At 37.5% G+C, this 21,749-nt stretch overlaps 1 protein-coding gene across 1 annotated transcript in view; it reads left to right on the top strand.

The window, feature by feature from the left end:
* Positions 1–21,749, top strand: part of LOC103107678 (dystonin) — a 552,693-nt gene that overhangs the window by 239,163 nt on the left and 291,781 nt on the right. The window contains 2 exon segments of the mRNA XM_060190003.1: positions 20,513–20,602; positions 21,146–21,181. Of these exon segments, the coding sequence (XP_060045986.1) occupies positions 20,513–20,602; positions 21,146–21,181 (126 nt within the window).

Consider the following 21,749-nt stretch of genomic DNA (forward strand, 5'->3'; position numbering starts at 1 on the left):
CTTATCCTTGATTCAGTTTCCCAGGGATATTTACTCAGTTTTGGGGTCTGCTTTCTGTCATTTGAAATAATTCTTGAAAACCTTGCTCTTTCTAAGTTATCTCATTTATTTGTGTTTAATAATATGTAATTCCTTTACCTGTACTCACTTTATTCCAGTGTTGGCTCCTTCTTGATAGGCTTGCTCCTTGGGGCAATGAGCTAGTTGAGAGATTAGTTCCAGAACAGACTTACTGAACTTTTTTTTTTTTTCCTTCGTTCTGTAGATAATCTATTCTGCTGATTGAGAACAAATTGTCTGTGAAAGGAGTATTTCCCACTGGATTATTCATCAATGATATTTAAGTTAAAGACAGTAGGGAGCAGGAAGGATTGTGTTCAAGCTTTGTGACATATTATTTGTGTAACCATAACTTTTTCATGCCTTCATCTGTAAGATGGTGACAATAATTGTGTAACAGGGGGATTATTTATTTATTGCCACTGAAGTTCTTTCTGGGGTTCCGTGCTTGCATAATTCCTTTACTCCCAGTAGATGACGACGACTACTACTACTAATACTATTACTACTACTTCTTTTTCTTCTTCTTCTTCTTCCTCTTCTTCCTCCTCTTCCTCCTCTTCCTCCTCCTCCTCTTCCTCTTCTCCTTCTTCTCCTTCTCCTTCTTTTTCTTCTTCTTCAGATAGAAGGTAAGAGACAGAGAAAGAGAAGGAAAGGGATAGACATCCAAGGGACACAACAATGTTCTACAGTTTATGAAGCTTTTTTGTGTTTATGCTCCCATATAGAACTCAAACTTAGGTCTTTGAGTGTAGCAAAGCATACATTATCTTTGAGCTCCTCTATTTATTTGTTTGAACACTGCTCATTACTGGTGGTGCTGGAGCTCAGACCTGCAACCTCTCTCACACAAGTTCTTTGTGCTATATTTGGTCTATCTCGTGGACCCTAATCAGTATTTAAGTGAAATGGCACCCTCCCTCTCCAAGGTTGGAGAAGTCTGGGAATCTACTGCCCTGTGATAAAGGAGGATGATGGTTGGGTAGAGGGTCAAATATTTGACACCTGGGGGGTTGGGTTATAGCACAGCGGGTTAAGCGCACATGGTGCGAAAATCAAGGACCAGCATAAGGGTCCCGGTTCCAGCCCCCGGCTCCCCATCTGCAGGGGAGTTGCTTCACAGGTGGTGAAGCAAGTCTGCAGGTGTCTGTCTCCCCCCTCCCCCGTCTTCCCCTCCACTCTCCATTTCTCTCTGTCCTATCCAATAACATCAATACCAACAACAATAATAACCACAACAATGATAAAAACAAGGGCAACAAAAAGGGGAAATTTAATAAATAAAAAAAATTTAACACCTATTTTGGGAAGATGTGGAACTGTACCCTTTGAGAACTACAGTTTTATAAATCAACTTTTTCTTAACAAAGTGATAAAAATATAAATAATCCATCTGAACAGAAAGCATGATCCTGGTACATTGTAAGTATTCAGTAAATGAGAGCTGTGGTATAGATGTGTGGATGGTGTTGATGACTTCTTATCAAACTTTGATGCATCTAAAAGTTACTTATGGTATTCATCAACTTGACTAACCCAAATATCCTTTCTTACCTCAAGTACTTTGCCTTTCAGTTTATTCATTTTTAGTAAAAACTGGAGCTTGGGGTTCAGAATCTGTTTAGTCAGGACTGACTTATCATCCATCTGCCTTTAGAATCCTGCTGCAAAATTGAATACTGTTAGCTGCACACTGTCTGCTTCTCCCTCTTATTGACCTTGGGGCCTAAAGACCGTTTTTTTTTTAAAGCATCCCCTCTCCCCCTTTTCCCTCAAGAACTTCCTTTACTGAAAGGTTGTGCTTCTGGGAAGTTGGCAGCTTTTGCTCTTGAGTGGTCACTTTACATATAGAGGTCACCTTTCAAATCATGACTCAGCCTTCCTTTAACAGAAGGAAAACTTTGCCAAAGCTCCTTACTGGTAGAGGTACACTGGAAGTCATGAAATGAGAATGTGAATTAGAATGAGGGACTGGCCTAATGTTTGATTTATTTGACCGCTGATAGGTTGTAGTTCTGTCAGCAAGGTCCCCTTGACTCCAAGGTTGTACTTACTTTCACTTACTCTGTAGTTTCAATTAGTTGTTCACTAGTTCCTTTGGCTTGGGAAGTTATGATTGTTGCAGCTATAAACTATTGGGTTGTTGGAAAAGTCACAGCACATTTTTCTATGTTTTCTTATGCAGAAATACTCATGATTTTTTCCTAATAGTATATCTCCAGTGCTCTGGAGATAATCCTGGTATGATTGATTTTTAAAAGTTTATATGAATGAGAACAGTAAGCATGATGCAGGATTAATTAATTTCATTGTGATTGATATTGGGTTATATAATATTGTAAGATTACAGTGTATAGAGTTCCACACTGCACCCACCACAAAAGTTTTGTGTGTCCCCCCACCTCTCAGTGATAACAACCATAGTTCTCACAAAGTCTTAGAAACAGTTTCCTCCTCTTCCTATAAATTCATGTGTATCAGTTCTCTAAAAGCCATTCAGTAGTTATCTTTCATTTCTTTACTTATTTCCGCTAAGCATAATCACCTTCAGTTGAATTTAAAGGATTATTGTTACTTTTATGTCCTTATGTCTAAACATTGCTTTTTTTTTAAAAGAAAGTTTAGTTACGATTCTTTTAATTATTTCAAATTGTGACTAATAGTAGGTTGCAAGATTGTAAGATTACAGTGTATATAGCTCCACATCATATCAACCACCAAATTTTCTGTATCCTCACCATCCCACATCCCAAAGGTAACCACCGTAGTTTTCACAAGTTAGAAGCACTTTGCTTGCTTCTGATTTTTTTTTGTAAGTTTATGTGTATCAGTTTTCTAAATTCTTCATGTGATTGAAACCATCCAGTAGTTGTCTTTCAATTCTTTTTTTAAAAAATTATTTATTTTTTATTATTTTTGTCTTTCAATTCTTACCTTTGTTTAAAGGATTATTTCCTACTTTTATGTCCATATGTCTAAATATTGGGGTTTTTTTTTGAAGGTTTAGTTGGGATTTTTAATAAAGCCTTTGCTTTAGAAAGTAATCATTGTAGCTTTATTTTATATTTCTCAGAGGTATGTTTGTTTGAACTTATATTTTATTTTTATTTATTTTTGCCTCCAAGGTTATTGCTGGGGCTTGGTGACTGCACCACGAATCCACTGCTTCTGGAGGCCATTTTTCCCCCTTTTGTTGCCCTTGTTTTACATTTGTTGTGGTTAATATTGTTGTTGTTATTGTTGTTGGATAGGACAGAGGGAAATGGAGAGAGGAGGGGAAGACAGAGGGGGACAGAAAGATAGATACCTGCAGACCTGCTTCGTGAAGTGACTCCCCTGCAGGTGTCTATCTTTCTAAGACTGGTGGTCTTATATCATATTACTCTTTTTGGCTGTCTAGATATTTAAAAGAGTAGTTTCAGAGATTTCACTTAAGATTCAGCTGTCTGTGACTTAACTTTTGCTTTATGGGGTGGAATAAGAAAGAAGAAAAGACCTTCTTTGCTGAACCACTTAGAGTCTGAAGAAGTTCATTCATTAAGTGTATATAATTCCTTGCACTGGCTCCTTGTAAGTGGCAATTTGTAGTGGAAATGTTCTTCATTGCTGGTTAATTATACTGTAAATTTATCCTTTATCACTATGTGACAAGATATTTGCTCTAAAATTTAATTTATTGATACATAAATGTATTTGGGGCTGAAGAGTACCTGAATTTCAATATTGAACCACACCTTGCTTGTTAGTAACCTACTTGGTTTCCACAAGGGAGACAACCAGTTGAATTTTTATATCTGTTCTGTCATGTCTTTGGAAATATTAATTCACTCATGACATTGATACCCTTTGCCTACATTATAAAGATTGGTTTCACTGAATCAATCATACCATTCTTTATTTTTTGACTTGGCAGCTAGAAAGAAATGTTTATCCCCCAAGCTAAGAACTAGTGTTATGTCTTAAGGAATAGGGAATAATACTCTAGGTGCCGTTTATTATTGACTACTGCATACTTAAATGTGTAATTTTACTTATTGTGGCACCTAGTAAACATAGGAGAAAATTTCAAGTACTAACTTAATAATAATGAAGATACTTTAAAAATTACACCGCAGTGTTTGACTCTAGATATCTGTAAATAAGCGTTATTTCAACCTAGACTTCTATGGATGAACCTTAAACTTTAGCTGAATCAGATGCAGTTGGAGGAAATCAGTTGTTGTGCTCTACTCTAAGAATTGATTCACAGGATTGGAGGTGGGACTAGAAAATTTCCATGTCTAGTAAATTTCAGAAAATTATATTCCTAATAAAATGCTGATCTGTCTTGTTGTGGGTCACACCTTTAAATCCTACCATAAAAATGAATATTATGTTTAGTTTAAAAATGATAGTAATTATCTTTGATAGAACTGTTAGGTGCTAAGTACTTTATAACAAGAATAATAATGACAAAGCTTCGATGAGGATAGGACCATCTTATTAAATTAGGTCTCTCTAGTACACTTAACAGTCTGTAAACTATTGTTTTCCTTAGATCTTAATAAAGAGCCTATTAATGGAAGAAGTGGAATCTAATGAAATCAAATTCCTCCCCCACTGTAATACAGAACTACCCTGCGATGAGGAACTTAAAAGTTGCTTTAGTCAGGGTGAGATAAAAGTTAATCTGTAGCAAAGTAAATTTATGATGACTTCATTATTTTAAAGGTGAAAAGACCTACTTCTTTATAGGTATCAAAGAATAGAAATTGAGTCCCAAGTTGAATAACTAGGTCATGGTCAATAGAATGAGAAATAGAGTTCTATGAGCTCTTTCTTCTATTCTTTTTACTGTGTAATTTAGTTTCTCCATTTGTGACTGAGTAGAAAGTTTACTCATATTCACAGATGAGATTGATTTATTTATCTAAGATTACTAATTAACTTTACTATACTTTTCCACTATTATTTTCATCAGTTTGGAATTTAAAAAATAAATTTAGCTAGAACTAGATTCTTATTTCAAAATTCTTAGTAACATTGATAAATTAGTATTGAATAGACTATACAGTCTTTTTGTGTATTTTTTTAAATTTATAAAATGGAAATATTGACAACACTATAGGATAACAGGGGTACATTTCCACACAGTGCCCACTCCCAGAGCTCCATATCCAATCTCTTGATAGCTTCCCTATTCTTTATCTCTTTGGGAGTATGGACCCAAGATCATTGTGGGGTGCAGAAAGTGGAAGGTCTGGCTTCTGTAATTGCTTCCCCACTGAACATGGGCATTGGCAGATTGATCCATACCCCCAGCTTGTCTCTCTCTTTCCCTAATGGGGCAGGGATTTGGGAAGGCAGGTTTCCAAGACACATGGTGGGGTCCTCTGCCCAAGGAAGTCAGGTTGGCATCATGGTAGCATCTGGAAACTGGTCGCTGAAAAAGAGTTAAGATATAAAGCAGAGCAAATTGTTGACTAATCATGAACCAAAAGGCAGAACTATTGCAGATGAAGATTGGGGTCTCCATTTTGGAAAAAGCTAGTAGGTCTGTTTTAGTCATAATCCAGAGGGCCCATGACTTTACTTTTTTTTTTTTGTCTGAGCCTGACATCTAATATGCAGGTAGACCAAGGTTATTGTCTAGGGAGATGGTGTCATAGTAGGAAAAAGGGCTAGAAAGCTGGATCAGAGAAGAGAGTAGCTCCCAAATATGGGGAAAGTATGTAAATATTGTTAAATGTAAACTCCACCGGTTTGTTCTAGGGCCCATATTCAGCACAGGAGTCTAAGTAACCTCTGCATCCCTGTAGATCATGAACTCACATTCTGTGGTCATGGCTAAGAACATTATCTGCGCATTATTGAAGGTAGAGGAGGAAAAATCTTTTCCTTTTACTCTCTATGGTTTTTGACTGAGCTTCACAATAAAAGATCAATAAGAGAAAAGCATGGAAAATTACTTAATAGTAGTTTTATGTGATGGGGGACACAGAAAAGGAAATGAAAAGCAGAATAAAAGGTATAAATGTGAGTGCCTTAGTATTTTCAAAATTTTTTAAGTGTTTCTGCTTATTTATTTATTTATTCTCTTTTGTTGCCCTTGTTGTTTTATTGTTGTAGTAGTATTATTAACAAAGACTAGAAAGTCCTGGAAAATTTTGATAGAAGAATATAAGCCAAGGACATTAATGTGGGGAAAAGGAAGGTCTATTTAGATTTCTCTCATATCCTTTTCTCGTCAGTAAGCAGGGTGCTCTTTTCTTCAGGTACAGAGAGGTCACCTTTTGCATGAGGGTCTTGTAAACTGTTTAAAGAGGCGGAGGGGAGGGAGTGAGGGAAGTGAGTCAGAAAATTCTTTCAGATCTGGCTGTTTCCATGATTCTTTCAACTTAAAAGCATTCAGTATACCAGCATGCCATATTTTGGGGATAGTGTGCTTTGAACCTTGCCATAAGGATGTAATTAGGCCTATTTGAAGATCTAATTTACTAATTTTCACAGACTCAATTAGAAAAAAAGTGACTTTTAGGCTTATGTTTGCAAGAATGCAAATCTGAAGAAGTATAGCACATAATAACTGAAAACACAAGATAACTGATCTTTCGTGGTTCTGTTAATACCCAGAATTATTATAAATCATTTTAAAAGAGGCTTACAGAGAAAGGTAAGTAACAAAGGAGATGGAAGTCAGTAATTAGAGAGAGCAAAGGGGGGCCATGCTCTAGGAAGAGAGGTTTTTGCCTTCAAAATAGCATGCCAAAAGTAGCTGTCATTCAAGTTGGTCTTGAGAGGCCAGGTTGTGGCACTTCTGGTTAAGCACAGGCATTACAGTGTGCAAGGACTCAAATTCGGCACATGTCCAGTGGAACAGTACTGCAGGTGTCTCTTTCTCTCCTTATCTTCTCCTTCTCTATCAATTTTCTCTCTGTCTCTATACAAAATTAAGTAAATATTAAAACTCAAGTTTGGACATTGGTATTCATATACTAGAGTCATTTGGTCTTAAGATCATGTAGAAGAAATTTCTATACTGTGGAAAAAGGGGAAGAGAGGTGACTTAAAGGGGAAGTTGTTGAAGGTGGGAAAGTGGTTTTATTTCTATAAATGCTGAAGTAAAACACTGAATGACATTGCGCATTTGAAATGTTGATATATTATGATAGTATTCATTGAAGGAACTTATTAAAATCTTTCAAGTACTCTTGCTTGTGGTCAAAAACTACATGAGAAGATACTACTGGTTTTCAAATAAAATTATTTATTATTTATTCTTATTTTATTTATTTTATTTTTTAAATTTATTTTTTATTTTTTTATTTTTATTTATTTTTATTTTTTCCAGTTCTTCAGAACAGGTGTCTGCTATATACTCTTTTTGAAGATAATTTATTTTAAAAAAATTTTTATTATCTTTATTTACTTAGAGGATAGAGACAGCCAGAAATCAAGAGGGACGTGGGAGATAGAGAGGAAGAGAGACAGAGAGATATCTGCAGCCCTGCTTCACCATTCATGAAGCTTTCCCCTGCAGGTGGGGGACCAGGGACTCGGACCTCGGTGCTTGTGCATTGTAACATGTGCGCTCAACCAGGTGCACCACCACCTGGCCCCTTGCTATATACTCTTGACCCTCCCCCACCCTTCCTCAGGTCCTCTGTTCCATTCCCTACCCAGAGTCCCTTGTTTTGGTGTCTTATACCACCCCAGTTCAAGTTTCATCCTTTGTTCTCTTGTTCTAAATCTGTCTCCCAAGATCCACCTACAGAAACAAAAAAAGTAATTAAGATAGAAGGACTTTTTTTTCTCTGACTGCATGCAAAGAAATAAGACCTCAACTATTCAATCTACATTACTTTTCTCTTTACCTTTTTGATTGAATGTGAAACCATGCTGTTGGGATATTGGAAACTGCTTTTCATACAGTGTACCCACAGCTATGTTCTGTGTAGTTCACCTTTGGAAATATGCTCTTTGATTTGCTAGGTGTTACCCGACTCATCTCTTTTTGACACATTTGTCAATTTATGCTCAGAGCAGGTGCTGGAGAACAAATAATTTTCATTTAAATTTCAGGCTTTAGTATGATACATAAATTCCACATCTCCTGTCTGACTGGTCGTGAACAACTGGCAGGATTAACAGTTGGGCATATGTGGTTCTCTGTGTGTGGGTAAATTGGAATCTGTCAAAGTGTTGTGTCTTTTAGGAAGTGGTCACTTTAAAGAAATTAATGGCATCTTTAACAGTTTTAATCTTTCTGCATAGGGTATAATTCTGTTGCAGAGGTTTAATTTTACCAACATGAATATCATCTTTCACTTTTTTTTCATCAAGTATTGAAATAAATCTGTATTTATAATCTCACCTAATGGTGTCAGGTTTTTCTCTCCCTCATACACAACCACATACTTTCTTTGCGGCAGTGGAGAATGAACCCAGTTTCTCGTGTGTAGTGCCACTGCTGAGAGGTCTTCCCAGGCTGATTTCCTCCCTATTCTTTGTCTTAGAGAAGAAGGAGGGAGATACAGGTAGAGAGGAAGAGATACTATTGTGTTGCCTTACCATTCATGGAGGCTCTTCCTTGTTCTTGTCCATAATGTTTCCTTGCAATGCTGAGGCTCAAATCCAGGGCCACATACATATATAGCAAAGAAACTAATATTCTAACCAGAGAGCCATTCCCACATTGATGTGTTTTTTTCAGTTGTCTTATTTTGGAAAATGTAAATCATGGTACTGGGTACTTGGGAGTTTCATCTGTGTTTAAGAAAATATTAAGAAGAAAGTGGTGCTAATCATTAGCATGGATTATAGCAGAGGAGTGGAATCTCATCATCTGGGAGTGCCTTTAAAAATAGTTTCCAGTGTTCATCTCTCTGTGACAGTTGTCTTGATCACAACCCTGGGTTATTTTAAAGGTTTAGTAAAGAGTATATAACAATTTGTTTTTAAGAACTTGAAGTGGCTAAGTGATAGAGCCTGATACTATGCACACCAGAGTGACACTGTTTTTTTTTCTCTCCCATTAATAAATATATAAATAAATCTTTAAGTTAAATAATAGTGAATTGGTTTACATGTAAAGTGTTAGGGAATATCTGGGTATTACAAAGGTCTTAGCACTGTAAAATGTGCTACAAAGAGATTCTATAGACTTTCTAATCCTTGAGATGCTTCCTTGGAGCCCTGCCCCACTAAGGAAAGAGAGAGACAGGCTGGGCGTATGGATCGACCTGTCAATGTCCATGTTCATCAGGGAAGTAATTAAAGAAGCTAGACCTTCCACCTTCTGCACCCCATAATGACCTTGAGTCCATACTCCCACGGGGTTAAAGACTAGGAAAACTATCGGGATGGGATGGGATACAGAGCTCTGGTGGTGCGAATTGTACCTCTCTTATCCTATGGTCTTGTCAGTGTTTCCATGTTATAAATAAATACATTAAAATAATTTTTTTAAAAAAGAGAGGAGACATTCATGCTAGCCTTATCTTTGCTGGTCTTTTGCTTTGGCCAATAATGCTGTGAAAGAGACTGTAGGAGTGGTAATGATAGTATAACCAGGAGGCATTCACTCTTGCCAGCTGCACTTCTAGAGTCTTATACACAGATGAATTTTTTTTACTTGCTTAGCACTCGCCCCTCCCTTGTTTTCTGTCTGGTGGAGATTCTGACTCATATTATGACTATCTCAGCAAATGGTTCATTGTTTGGTTGAAGTTTAACAGCCTCATTTCAGCAATTGTAGCATTTGTTTTCCTGTGAACAGCTATGTTATAAAACTCTACTTCATTGGTGCCAGATATAAGGAGAACAGTAATTTTGGTGGCAAGTATCTTTTTAAATATTAAATCACTATATAACAGATGAGGCCTGGACAACCTATTGCACATTTAATAAAAACTCCAAAGATGGTTCAATTTATTTTTTATTTAAAAAAAATTTTTTTTTGTATTTATTTTTATTTATTCCCTTTTGTTGCCCTTGTTGTTTTATTGTTGTAGTTATTATTGTTGTCGTTGTTGGATAGGACAGAGAGAAATGGAGAGAGGGAGGGGAAGACAGAGAGGAGGAGAGAAAGACAGACACCTGCAGACCTGCTTCACCGCCTGTGAAGCGACTCCCCTGCAGGTGGGGAGCCGGGGTTTGAACCGGGATCCTTATGCCAGTCCTTGTGCTTTGCGCCACCTGCGCTTAGCCCGCTGCACTACAGCCCGACTCCCAAGATGGTTCAATTTAAAGGTGTCCAGCAATCAGCTGCTACAATCAGATCTGTAATCAGAATTGTAAAATAGTTGATCGTTTTAATTTGTCACTCCCCTATATCCTATTCCTGGAGTCCTCTTTCCTCACCCCTACCAGCAGCCTTGGGCCCTGCCTTCTCAGTGTTAAAAGCTCTCTCACTGTAGTATTCTATCAGATCCTTCATTTAGTGCCTCCTTCAACACCCATTTCATTTTTGAAGAGCCATGATTACGATTTCTTTAAAATCAATAATAGGTAGTGAGGGGAGGAACTGGTCTGATAAAATGACTTAGAATAAAGGAGCAGATTTATTCTATTTCAGGGGTTGTCTTTGTTTTAAATTTATTTATTATTTGCCTGTATGAATTTTTTTTTTATTAGTGATTTAATTTTGGTTGACAAAGTTACAAGGTAACAGCTACAATTCCACATCATTCCTACCACCAGGGTTCTGTGTCCCCATTCCCTCCATTGGAAACTGCAGTGGTTCTCTCAAGGTCACAGATATAGGTTGACTATTATTTCTGTATCAAAATACCCTTCCTTTTTTTCCTCATCTGTCTCCAGGTCCTGATGGAATTGGAAGTCAGAGCCCTCTAGTCATCTTCTTCTAACATTTCTCCCCATTTGGGAGTATGGACCAAAATTCTTTTTGGGGTGCAGAAGATAGGAATTTTGGTTCTGTTCACCTCACTTAGGATGTGTATTCCTTTGCATCTTCTTTTCTTGCGGGTCTTCTTTCAGTAATTCTTGCAAGGTGTGGTTGATGGTGGCAAATTCCTTAGCTTTTGTATATCTGATAACACCTTTATTTCTCCCTCATATTTGAAGGATAATTTTGCAGGATACGAGATCTGTGCTGGAATTCCCATTTTTTTTTAAATACTTTGAGTATGTCATTCCACTCTCTCCTTGCCTCTAGGATTTGTGAAGAGAAGTCCAATAAAAACCTGATAACTCTACCTTTGTTTGTAATTTCTTTCCTTTCTTTAGCAGTCTGTAAAATTTTTCCTTGTCACTAAATTTTGATAGTTTTACAGTGATGTGCCTTGTTGTTGATTGTTTTGTATCATGTGTCGGTTGTAAGTTCTCTCCTGGATTTCTAGGATTGCCTAAATTAGGGAAATTCCCAGCTATATGGAATATGGCCTCTGTTCCCTTCACCCTGTCCTCTCCCCTAGAAGTTTCTATCATTCTTACATTCAACCTTTTGATGGAATCTGCCGTTTCCCAGAGCATTGCTTCATTCTTTCTAAACCATTCCTTTCTCTTATCTTTAAATTGAAAGAGTGGGTTAATTGTATCATCTAGCATAGATACTCTTTCTTCTTCATGAGTGAGTCTATTTCCTAAACTTCTACCTGATCTTGTACTGCACTCAAAGTATCCTCAGTCCCCATAGTTCTTCTTCTTCTTTTTTTTTTTTTTTTTTTGTGTTTTAATACCAGAGCACTGCTCAGCTCTGGTTAATGGTGGTGCAGGGGATTGAACCTGGGACTTTGGAGCCTCAGGCATGAGTGTCTCCTTACATAACCATTATGCTATCTACCCCTGCCCCAGCCCCCACAGTTCTGTTTGAAAATTTTCTTTCATGCTTTTTAACTGTTTAGTGAATTCTGACTGAAACTGTTCTTTCATGTTTTTGAATTTCTTAGAGAACTCTGTTTGGAGCTCTTCTTTTATGTTTCCTAACTTCCTATGCATGCACGATTTAATTACTCTCAGTCCAGCATTTTCATTCAGATAATGACAGAGGTAAGGAGAGACATGCAGTGTGAGAGTCACCACAGCACCAGAGCTTCCCATGCTGCTGTGTACTCCCATGTAGTGTTGAGACAGTCCAGTGATATGTGTATGGAAAGGCATATGACCTACCCTGTGTGTTATCTCTTGGCCACTTAGATAATATAAGAGTATTCTATTTACTATTATTTGTCTTGATATATTGCTGTGGCTACATGCCAACATTTATATCAAAATTTTGTTTCACTGACTAGATGATTATTCATTCTTTAAAAGTGTATTGTGATTACAATACATACCTTTTTTAATTTTAATTTTAATTTATTTTTGCCTCCAGGGTTATCACTGAGGCTCGGTGCCATTACTACAAACCCACTGCTCCTCGAGGCCATTTCTGTTTTTCTGTTTTATTGGATAGGACATAGAGAAATTGAGAAGGGAGGGAAAGATAGACTCATGCAGACCTGCTTCAACGCTTGTAAAGTGCCCCCACCTTCCCAAAGGTAGGGAATCAGGAGCTCTAACTAGGTTCCTTGTACTTGTATTTTCTACTATGTGTTCTTAACCCGGGGCACCACCACTCGGCCCCCATACCATTATTTTAAAAATTTAATGTTATATTTTTTTAAATTCTTTATTGCCACCAGGCAATCTTTGGGAATTGGTGCCTGCACTATGAAGCCACTGCTCCCAGCAGCAATTTTCCCCCTCTCTGCCTCCCTTGGATAGCAACAGAGAGAAATTGAGAGGGAAGGAGGAAATAGTGGGAGAAAGTACTGCTTCACTGCTAATGCACTTTCTCCTCTGTAGCTGGGGACTAGGGGTCTGAACCTGGGTCTTTGCATATGGTAACATGTGCACGTAACTGAGTAATGTTTCCCTGCAATGCTGAGGCTCAAACCAAGGGCCTAACCCATACTTTTCATAGTCTTTTCTTTCCGTTTCCCAGACTGTAAGCAAAAATAGAAAGCGGTGAGGATAAAATGCCAGCAATTGATTCTGTCTGTATTCCATATGCTGTAAGTGAAAACTACTTTTGATAAAGCAGTATTTTATTTTTTTATTTTTCTTTCTGAGCCTGACATCTGATATACATGAGGTCCTGAGTTCAATCCCCAGCAGCACGTCTGCCAGTTATGGCTGTTTCTTTCTCTTTCTCCCTTCTTATCTTCTTCATGAGTAAATAAGTAAAAATATAAGAAAAAAAAAAGAGAAACTAATATGCAAAGTAATTGATCTCTGAACTTATTTTTCTCTTTTAATTACATTACTTACAATTACTCAGCAACAGGGTCTGTAGTTGCTAAAAGAAAAATTTGTGAAAAACATATTTTGTCTGTCTTCTTTTTGTCAGAGGGGAGGAAGGAAAAGTAGACCCAACTCAAAAGAATACAAAAGTAAGCCAGACAGGAACCAGTGAACCCAAGCTCAAGACCATTTGTTATAGACAAGTTGTATTTATTTTTCTAAGTTTAAATACCTTTTAAAGAAAGTTTTATAGCAATGGTGAAATTTATACAGAAGAGAATAGAAAATTTACCTAGGCAAAATTGACTAAAATATTCATAAATCTTGAAATTTTTATTAGTAATGGAAGCACTTTTTATTTTATTTAACTATCTGTAGTTCCATCTTATGGTGAAAACCTAGAGGTTACTTCATTTTTTTCTCTAGATTTGTTGTACACTATCAATCTAAAAGCTTGAAAGAGAAATCTCTGCCCAAGAAATAATCAAGTCCAGGAGATGAGTTGGAGTGGCCTTACAGTTGCTCTAACATCACCTAGAAGAAACAAACATAACTATTTACTATATCAGATAAGGACTTTTCATCATTATACTTACCAGAATGGTAATTTGGTAGACTGAGTTGTAGTTTACTTCACAGCTCTTGAAGAAGTAGTACTGAACTAAGCTATAATAATCAACATGGCTCAGATAAGCAACTAAGAGAATACATTGTTTTAAATTAAACTATCCATTTATTAATCAGTTAACATAGTAATGCATTAATAACTTATTATGTTTTTCTTTTCTTTTCTTTTTTGCCTCTAGGCTTATTGCTGGGGCTCCGTGCCTGCACTATGAATCCACTGCTCCTGGAGGCCATTTTTCCTTTTGTTGCCCTTGTTGGTTATTGTTGTTATTGTTGCCTTTGCTATCATTGTTGCATAGGACAGAGAGAAATGGAGAGAGGGAGGGAAGACAGAGAGGGGGAGAGGAAGATAGACATCTGCTGCAGACCTGCTTCACCGCTTGTGAAGCAAACCCCCTATAGGTGGGGAGCCAGGGTCTTGAACGAGGATCATTACAAAGGTCCTTACGTTTTACGCCATGTGTGCTTAACCGCTGCACTACTGCCTTCGCCCATCATTTTTATGTTTTTTCAAGTAGGTATTCTGAAGAGCCCACCCAGAAAAATCTGACAGCCTATTTTTCATAGTTTTCACTAAATCTTACTGTCTTTATTCTCCTCACCCATTTAGTGAAGTCAGTGAATTGATCTCTTTTGAGACAGGCCTTCTTACATTATTTATGTTCTTTTCTAAAGATAGCCTGTTGTTTTCCCCAAATACTGTATCTTTTAGATGTAGAACATCCTTAAGAGAGTACTGTGAATTCTTCATGAGGTTGATATTTTATTCACTGCTCTTGAATTAGACATTCACATGTTATCCAGAGTTCACTGAATGCCCTTTTCACTTGCTTTTTCCTGAGGGACCTTTCCTCCCTTATTGTGAGCAGATGATTGGGCCCTGAACGGTTTGATCTGTGATTTGGGTTGCTCTAAAAAATAGTTTACAAAGAAGCTTTTATATTGTTCAGAGATACTGTGTTCTCTTTCTTCTTAAAAGCCTTCAGTTATCCTATTGCTTAGGGAAAGTCTAAACTCTTTAACTGGTGTGCGAAGCGGTCATGTCTCTGGATTACTGCTTCCATCTCATTTTACACTTCTTATTTCATTCAGACTGATTCCCTTCCTGGGAACTTAGTATAGAATTTCTTGCATCCCTGATATTTCTGCTTTGTCTTTTATGCACCTAAGAAATTTCCATCTTCTTTGGTTCTTAAGACTTCACACTCTAAGATCCTTAGAGCTTCCTGATTATATACACTTTATATTGAATTTTCCTTTACATTCTGTCAAGACTACAGACTTTATGTCTATATCTCTAGAAGTTAAATGACGCTGGCATGTGAATGAATGCTCAGCGAATACTTAGTGATGTGAATTGAACTGTTGATACTAGGTAGCAAGCTGTTTAAATATGAGACGTAAAGATTTTTCTGTGCACCTTTGTTTTTTCTGGATTAACATCAACTACTATAAAGTGAGACTGCTGGAAAAGGCTGTTTTCAACAATGTAGCTGCCTAACAGTTTTCAGAGTTGAATTTGATATAGCTTATGCAACACCAAGCAATTGTAAATTAACAAAGCACAATTTTTATATTTTAGTATTTTTGATCAGTTAAACCATTTAGATGATACAAACTTGGCATTATTGTGTCTGTTCTCATTAAGAAATGAATTTAAGTATTGCCTGTATTATTACCACCAGGACATTCTATTTCTTTCACATATCCCTCAGTGATTTTTGTACTGCTCTCCTTCCATTATGGATATTGTGTTAAATGAACTATTAGTGCCCTCTAGGGGTAAACTGCTGGTACAAAGCTGTAAGCTCATTAAAATAAAATAAAATAAAACAAACTGCACAATTCTGGGAGAATTGTATGAAATACGAAAAAAGATGCTTCATCCTTATGTAATCCAAGTTATATAATTTACTCCCAGAGTACCACAAAATGCTTTCACTTTGCTCATCACTTCCTCTAGTGTTCTCTATTCAGGCAGTTTTTTGTTCCTCAGGGAGAAAATATCTAAAATGAGAAGAAAGAATGTTTTATTAAAAATTGAAAAGAGGCAGTTGTCACTACCGATGATACAGTCATCTAAAGGAAAGTTACCAGACCAAATGCCTATGAGTCAGACTTAAGATAAAAAGGTTTTTGGGGGGAATCGGGCAGTAGTGCAGCGGTTTAAGAGCCAGAACCGGCATAAGGATCCCGGTTCGAGCCCCTGGCTCCCTACCTGCAGGGGGTTTGCTTCACAAGCGGTGAAGCAGGTCTGTAAGTGTCTATCTTTGTCTCCCTCTCTCTATCTTTCCCTGCTCTCTCCATTTCTTTCTGTCCTAAAAACAACAACATCAATAACTACAACAACAAAAAGGGCAACAAAAGGGAAAATAAATAAATATATATATAAAAGCTTTTTTCCCCCATCAAGTTAACTATTTGATTACTCTTTCTTTTCCCCTAAATCCATTACTTGATCTGATATTTTCCTGGAATTCCAATTTCACCCTTTCAGTCAATCTACTAATATGCCAGCATCACTCCACTTGCTTCCCTGTTGCAGTTGGTAATGCTTCTATGAGGTACCATGGCTCAAAGTAAGGCCCTTGTGAATGGGACATGTGTATGATCTACCAGATAGGCTACCTTTTAATCCCCATGAGGTAGTTAAAAAAATACTTGAAAGTAACATTCTCTTTTATTGTAATTTGTCATAATCAAGGATATGCACCAATATTTCTGAAGCATTCAGCTCAGGGTTAAGGTACTTTTTTTTTTTTTTGCCTCCAGGGTTATTACTGGCGCTCAGTGCCTGCACTGCAAATCCACTGCTCCCAGAGGCCATTTTTTCCCCCTTTTGTTGTTCATTGTTGGTGTTATTATTATTATTATTGTTATTGCTGTTGTTGTTAGATAAGACAGAGAGAAATCAAGAGAGAAGGGGAAGACAGAGGGGGAGAGAAAGACAGACACCTGCAGACCTGCTTCACCACTTGTGAAGTGACTCCCCTGCAGCTGGGGAGCCGGGGGCCTCGAACCGGGATCCTTAAGCCAGTCCTCCTTGTGCTTTGTGCCATGTGCACTTAGCCTCCTGCGCTACTGCCCGGCCCCCAGGGTTAAGGTATTTAATGAAACTCATTGTACATATAATCATTCTGTTTTTCAATAGAATGATAAAGGTTGAAGATAATGATATCTTACATTTTTCATGTACAATATTTCTTTGGGATCTCAAGTCAGTTTTTAAATTTTTTAAAATTTATTTAAGAAAGGAGACATTAACAAAATAATAGGATGGGGGGTACAACTCCACACAATTCCCGCCACCCAATCTCCATATCCCATCCCCTCCCCAATAGATTTCCCATTCTCTATCCCTCTGGGAGCATGGACCCAGGGTCATTGTGGGTTGCAGAAGGTGGGAGGTCTGGCTTCTGTAATTGCTTCCCTGCTGAACATGGATGTTGACTGGTCAGTCCATACTCCCAGTCTGCCTCTCTCTTTCCCTAGTGAACTTGAATGCATATGATGACCAGCCCGTCTGTGTCTCTGTCTCTGTCTAGTAGTATCTCTCTCTGTCTCTTTCTCTCTCTCCTAAAGCATTTTACTAGGAAGTTAATGGTTTCAGTTTGTCATCTCCCCATGATAGACATCTATAAAACATTCTCAACCCCCACTTAAGTTCTTTTCCACCATCTTGCAACGGGACCCCAATATCCTCTCAATCCCTCCCTTCTCCCCTTTTCCTCAGAGTCCTTAACTTTGTACATGATCGCCTAACCTGGTGCACCACCAGCCAACCCTCATTAACTTTAATACAATACATCATAGCCAGTGCAAGTCTCACTTTTGTGTTTTCCTTTTCTGTTGACTAAGGGTCACCTTTAAAACAAGACAGAAGTAATAAGCTTGCAAATTTCATACACATCGATGCATATGTGTCTATGCACTTTGCTGCTAGCTCACAGTGTATTATTAGAGAAACCAAACTAACTGAACAGGAACAAAACAATAAAAGTGTAAATGATATCATATAGTTCTTTATCCTTAGCAAGCTGCTTAATCTCTCAAAATAAATGACTGTGTTATAAAAGCACAGCTTCAGAAGATATCCCATCATAGTGACTAAGACATAATGCAGAGAATTGCAGTCTCTCTGGTCCACTGTAGGCACTATATCCTGTCAGAGGCACATTTTACTAGATATTCACTTCCAAAATCTTTCTCACTCCACAGTAGTTAAAAATGGGGTGTTATTGAAGAATCATGGACCCAAAGGTTGGAATAGTGGAGATGAAGTGTTAGGGGGTACTCACTGCAAACTCTAGTGTACTACTGCTTTCAGGTATATATTTGCCCTAGTTTATGGATATGTGTGAACATATGCTCTATCTCCTGGAACCTGGTCTAAATCTAGGTTTTGGGACTTTGATAGAAAGTGAACCACCTGGGATGGAATTGGAGAATACTATGAAAGGAAAGGTCTCACCCGAGTGATGAAGCTGAAGGGTTGTCGTTCCACACCTGAAGTCTCTGGACACAGTCTGAAGTGAAGCATGCTGGGGTGGCACTCGTTGCGTTGATTAGGTTGCAATCAGTGGATGCAATATTATTTGATAAGAATTGGGAGAAGCGGACAACAAAGTGGGCCCTACCCTAGGGTCCCAGGACTGGGGGAAGTTTAGGCTCTAGAGTGGAAATGTGAGGTTCCTACTGTCTTAGGGTTCAAGAAGACAATAGATAGTTACTGTTTTCATCAAATTATTTGGTGATTGGATTAACTTTGAAAAGTCCCTTTGTTAGACATACAATCAATTTTCGCCCTCTCATATTAATTAAATAGTGATTTATATGACTACAATTTAATAGGTGTGTACATAAACACCGTTCCCATCACCAAAAGATAGTGTCCCATCCCATCCACCCACCCCCACCCCCACCCCTCACTAGCCCAGGAAGCCACATGTTCACCCTCCCCCTCATCACACCCTAGACATTTCAGGACTGGGAGAAATAATGGGTTTTATAGAGAATGGGAAAGCTTCCTGCTGTCTTAGAGTCTAAGAAGGCAGTAGATGTAACTATTATTATAAGTTATTTGGGAATTTGGTTGACTTTGAAAATTTCATGGTTAGGATTTGCTTTTATCATACAAGACCTCACCATGTTTATGTCATTTAATGCTATTTACATATAGCTATCTCATATAGAGTGATGTGGCCAGTTGTTTCTGGTCTCCCTGGTCTAATATTATAGGTGATTTAATATTTCAAAGAAAATGTCATTATTAGAAATGCTTTAATGATTTAAGCCCACTGTTAAAATTCAGTCAGGTTACCAATTTGAAACCTTAAGTGCTTAGATTGAAGAACTGGAGTCTATGCTTCAAAAAAAGTTCAAACATTCAATCTGTTTTCCCCTCTCATATTGATTAAATAGTGATTTATAAGACTTAATTGCAGTCTGTATTAACACCATCCCAGCACCAAAGGTCTGTGTCCCTATTCCCACCCTCCTTAGTGAACCTGAAAATCTACCCTCACTTCCACCCAGAGTTTTTTTACTTTGATACAGTTAATCAATGCATTCTCGATAAGATCTTTCAGGGCTGGGCAGTGGCATACCTGGCTGGCTAGGTGCACATAAGTGCAAGGATGGGCCCCAGCTCCCTTCCTTGCTTCATGAACGGCTAGTGAAGCATGTCTACAGGTGTCTGTTTTTCATTCCCTTTCTCTGTCTCCCATCTTTCCTCAATTTCTTCCTGTCCTAATAAAAATTAAAAAAAAAAAAAAGAAAAGGAAAAAAATGGCTACTGGGAGTGGAGGAGTCATAATGCTGGCACCAAGCCCCAGCAATAAAAATAACTAAAATAAATCCTTGAATATTGGGTTATCTCTGAAATAAGATTAAATATTTGAGGGACCTGCCATTTAATGGTGCTCCCCTCCCCCCTTGCTGAAAGCCATGTTGCAGCAGTGAAGGTTCAGCAGCAAAAATGTTGTAATTTTTAAAAATTATTTATTTATTTATAAAAAGGAAACACTGATAAAGCCATAGGATAAGAGGGGTAAAACTCCACACAATTCCCACTGTGTATCCCATCGCCTCCCTTGATAGCTTTCCTATTCTTTAACCCTCTGGGAGTATGGACCCAAGGTCATTGTGGGATGCAGAAGGTGTAAGGTCCGGCTTCTATAATTTTTGACGGGATGTGAGGAGACTAATATCAAGCCTAGAATGCAGGATTTGAACTGGTGTGGTGCTCTGATTTCTTTTTCTCTCATATGAAATTATCTTATTTGAATTAAATAAAATAAAGCACTTAAAATGTAATAATCAGCTTGTTCTTTATGAATTTTAATTTGAAGTATATTTTTTAGTTTTAAAATTTTGATTGAGTTCATAAGTAGTGAGAAAATTTAAAAAAAGTCTTAAATTAGTGCATGAGTAGATACTTTAAGGAAAAGTGGTTTCTTTATTTTTTATTAGGGGGTTAATGGTTTGCAGTTCAGTTGCCGACAAATTGGTACACTTATCACTGTTCTGTTTGAATGTTAATTTGTTTGGATGATCCTGGGTTCTAGCACCAAAAGCTTCAAATCACTTTCTCTCTGTGTAGGTTCGAAAACATGTGAATGATCTTTATGAAGACTTAAGGGATGGACACAATTTGATCTCACTTTTAGAAGTTCTTTCAGGAGATACCTTGGTAAGTTGGATTTTTTTCCCCCACTTTACTTATTTTGAATCCTCTGTGCATACTGCAAATGTGTTTTCTGCAGACAATCCCAACTTTTGCAACATTTTTTTTTTTTTTTTTGAGCTGTGAAACCTTTGCGAAAAATAGAGTTCTGCTTTGACTGCTAAACATTTTCAGACTTGAGATACTGTGTTTGGGGAGGTGGCAATACTTTATTACCCTGCTTATATAATCAATTCTATAATTAAAGTAACAATTTTGTTCTTTTTAAAATTTTTAATCTTTTGGGTATTTTGCTTAGAAGAAGTTGGATGCATATTATAACCACATATGAAAAGACTCACAAATAGCAAAGAACTAAACATTGCTCTCTGACAAGTGGTATAACCCACTCCACAAGTGTCATTCCCCACCCCCCTTTTTTTGTGAACATATTACCTCTCCTTCTTGGCTACTTGTTCTCCTTCATTATGTTCTGTTCATGCTGTTCTTTTCGTTTCTGGTCTGTCTTGTGTCTTTGCTGTCCTATGTTTTGTCTGTTATATTCATTAGCCAAGGGAGCGAGATATTTTGAAGACCTTACGATTGGTGAGTGCAACAGACGCATGTGAATATGAACAGCATGAGGATGTGGAGGATGAGGATAAGGGGGTAGGTGTCTGCCCCCATAACTCAACTAACCTAGCCATTAAAGTGTGGTGAGCACTAATGTGATAGAGAAGTAACCCAGGGGTTTCTGCACTTTTCCACAAAACTGTAGAAAGAGCTAGAACTCACAGTGAGGTAGATGCGTGTGTACCAGTGTTGGATAAAGGAAGTATTTTCTCTTTGAATTTATTTCTAAATTACTATGCAGTGCATAGTAATTGAAGGTCTGCCATTATATCATATGGCAACACTCTAAGTACAGAATTATACATATATGTATTATGTAAAAGTGAGGTCAACCACTGCTCTATGAATTCCGATGCCAATTCATTTCCACTTTTAGAAATCATCTTTCAAACCTGAAAACTATTATTTTATTTGAAGGAACTTATGGAAGTCTTTGCTTTTGCATACCTGTTGGCATTACACTTGTTGGTAGAGTGGTTTGCTTTATTCAGAATGGAAGATTTAAATATCTCGATTCCTGATTAAACTGAGCTGCTTAATC

The sequence above is a fragment of the Erinaceus europaeus genome, chromosome 4, assembly GCF_950295315.1.
Source record: "Erinaceus europaeus chromosome 4, mEriEur2.1, whole genome shotgun sequence".
Classification (NCBI taxonomy): domain Eukaryota; kingdom Metazoa; phylum Chordata; class Mammalia; order Eulipotyphla; family Erinaceidae; genus Erinaceus; species Erinaceus europaeus.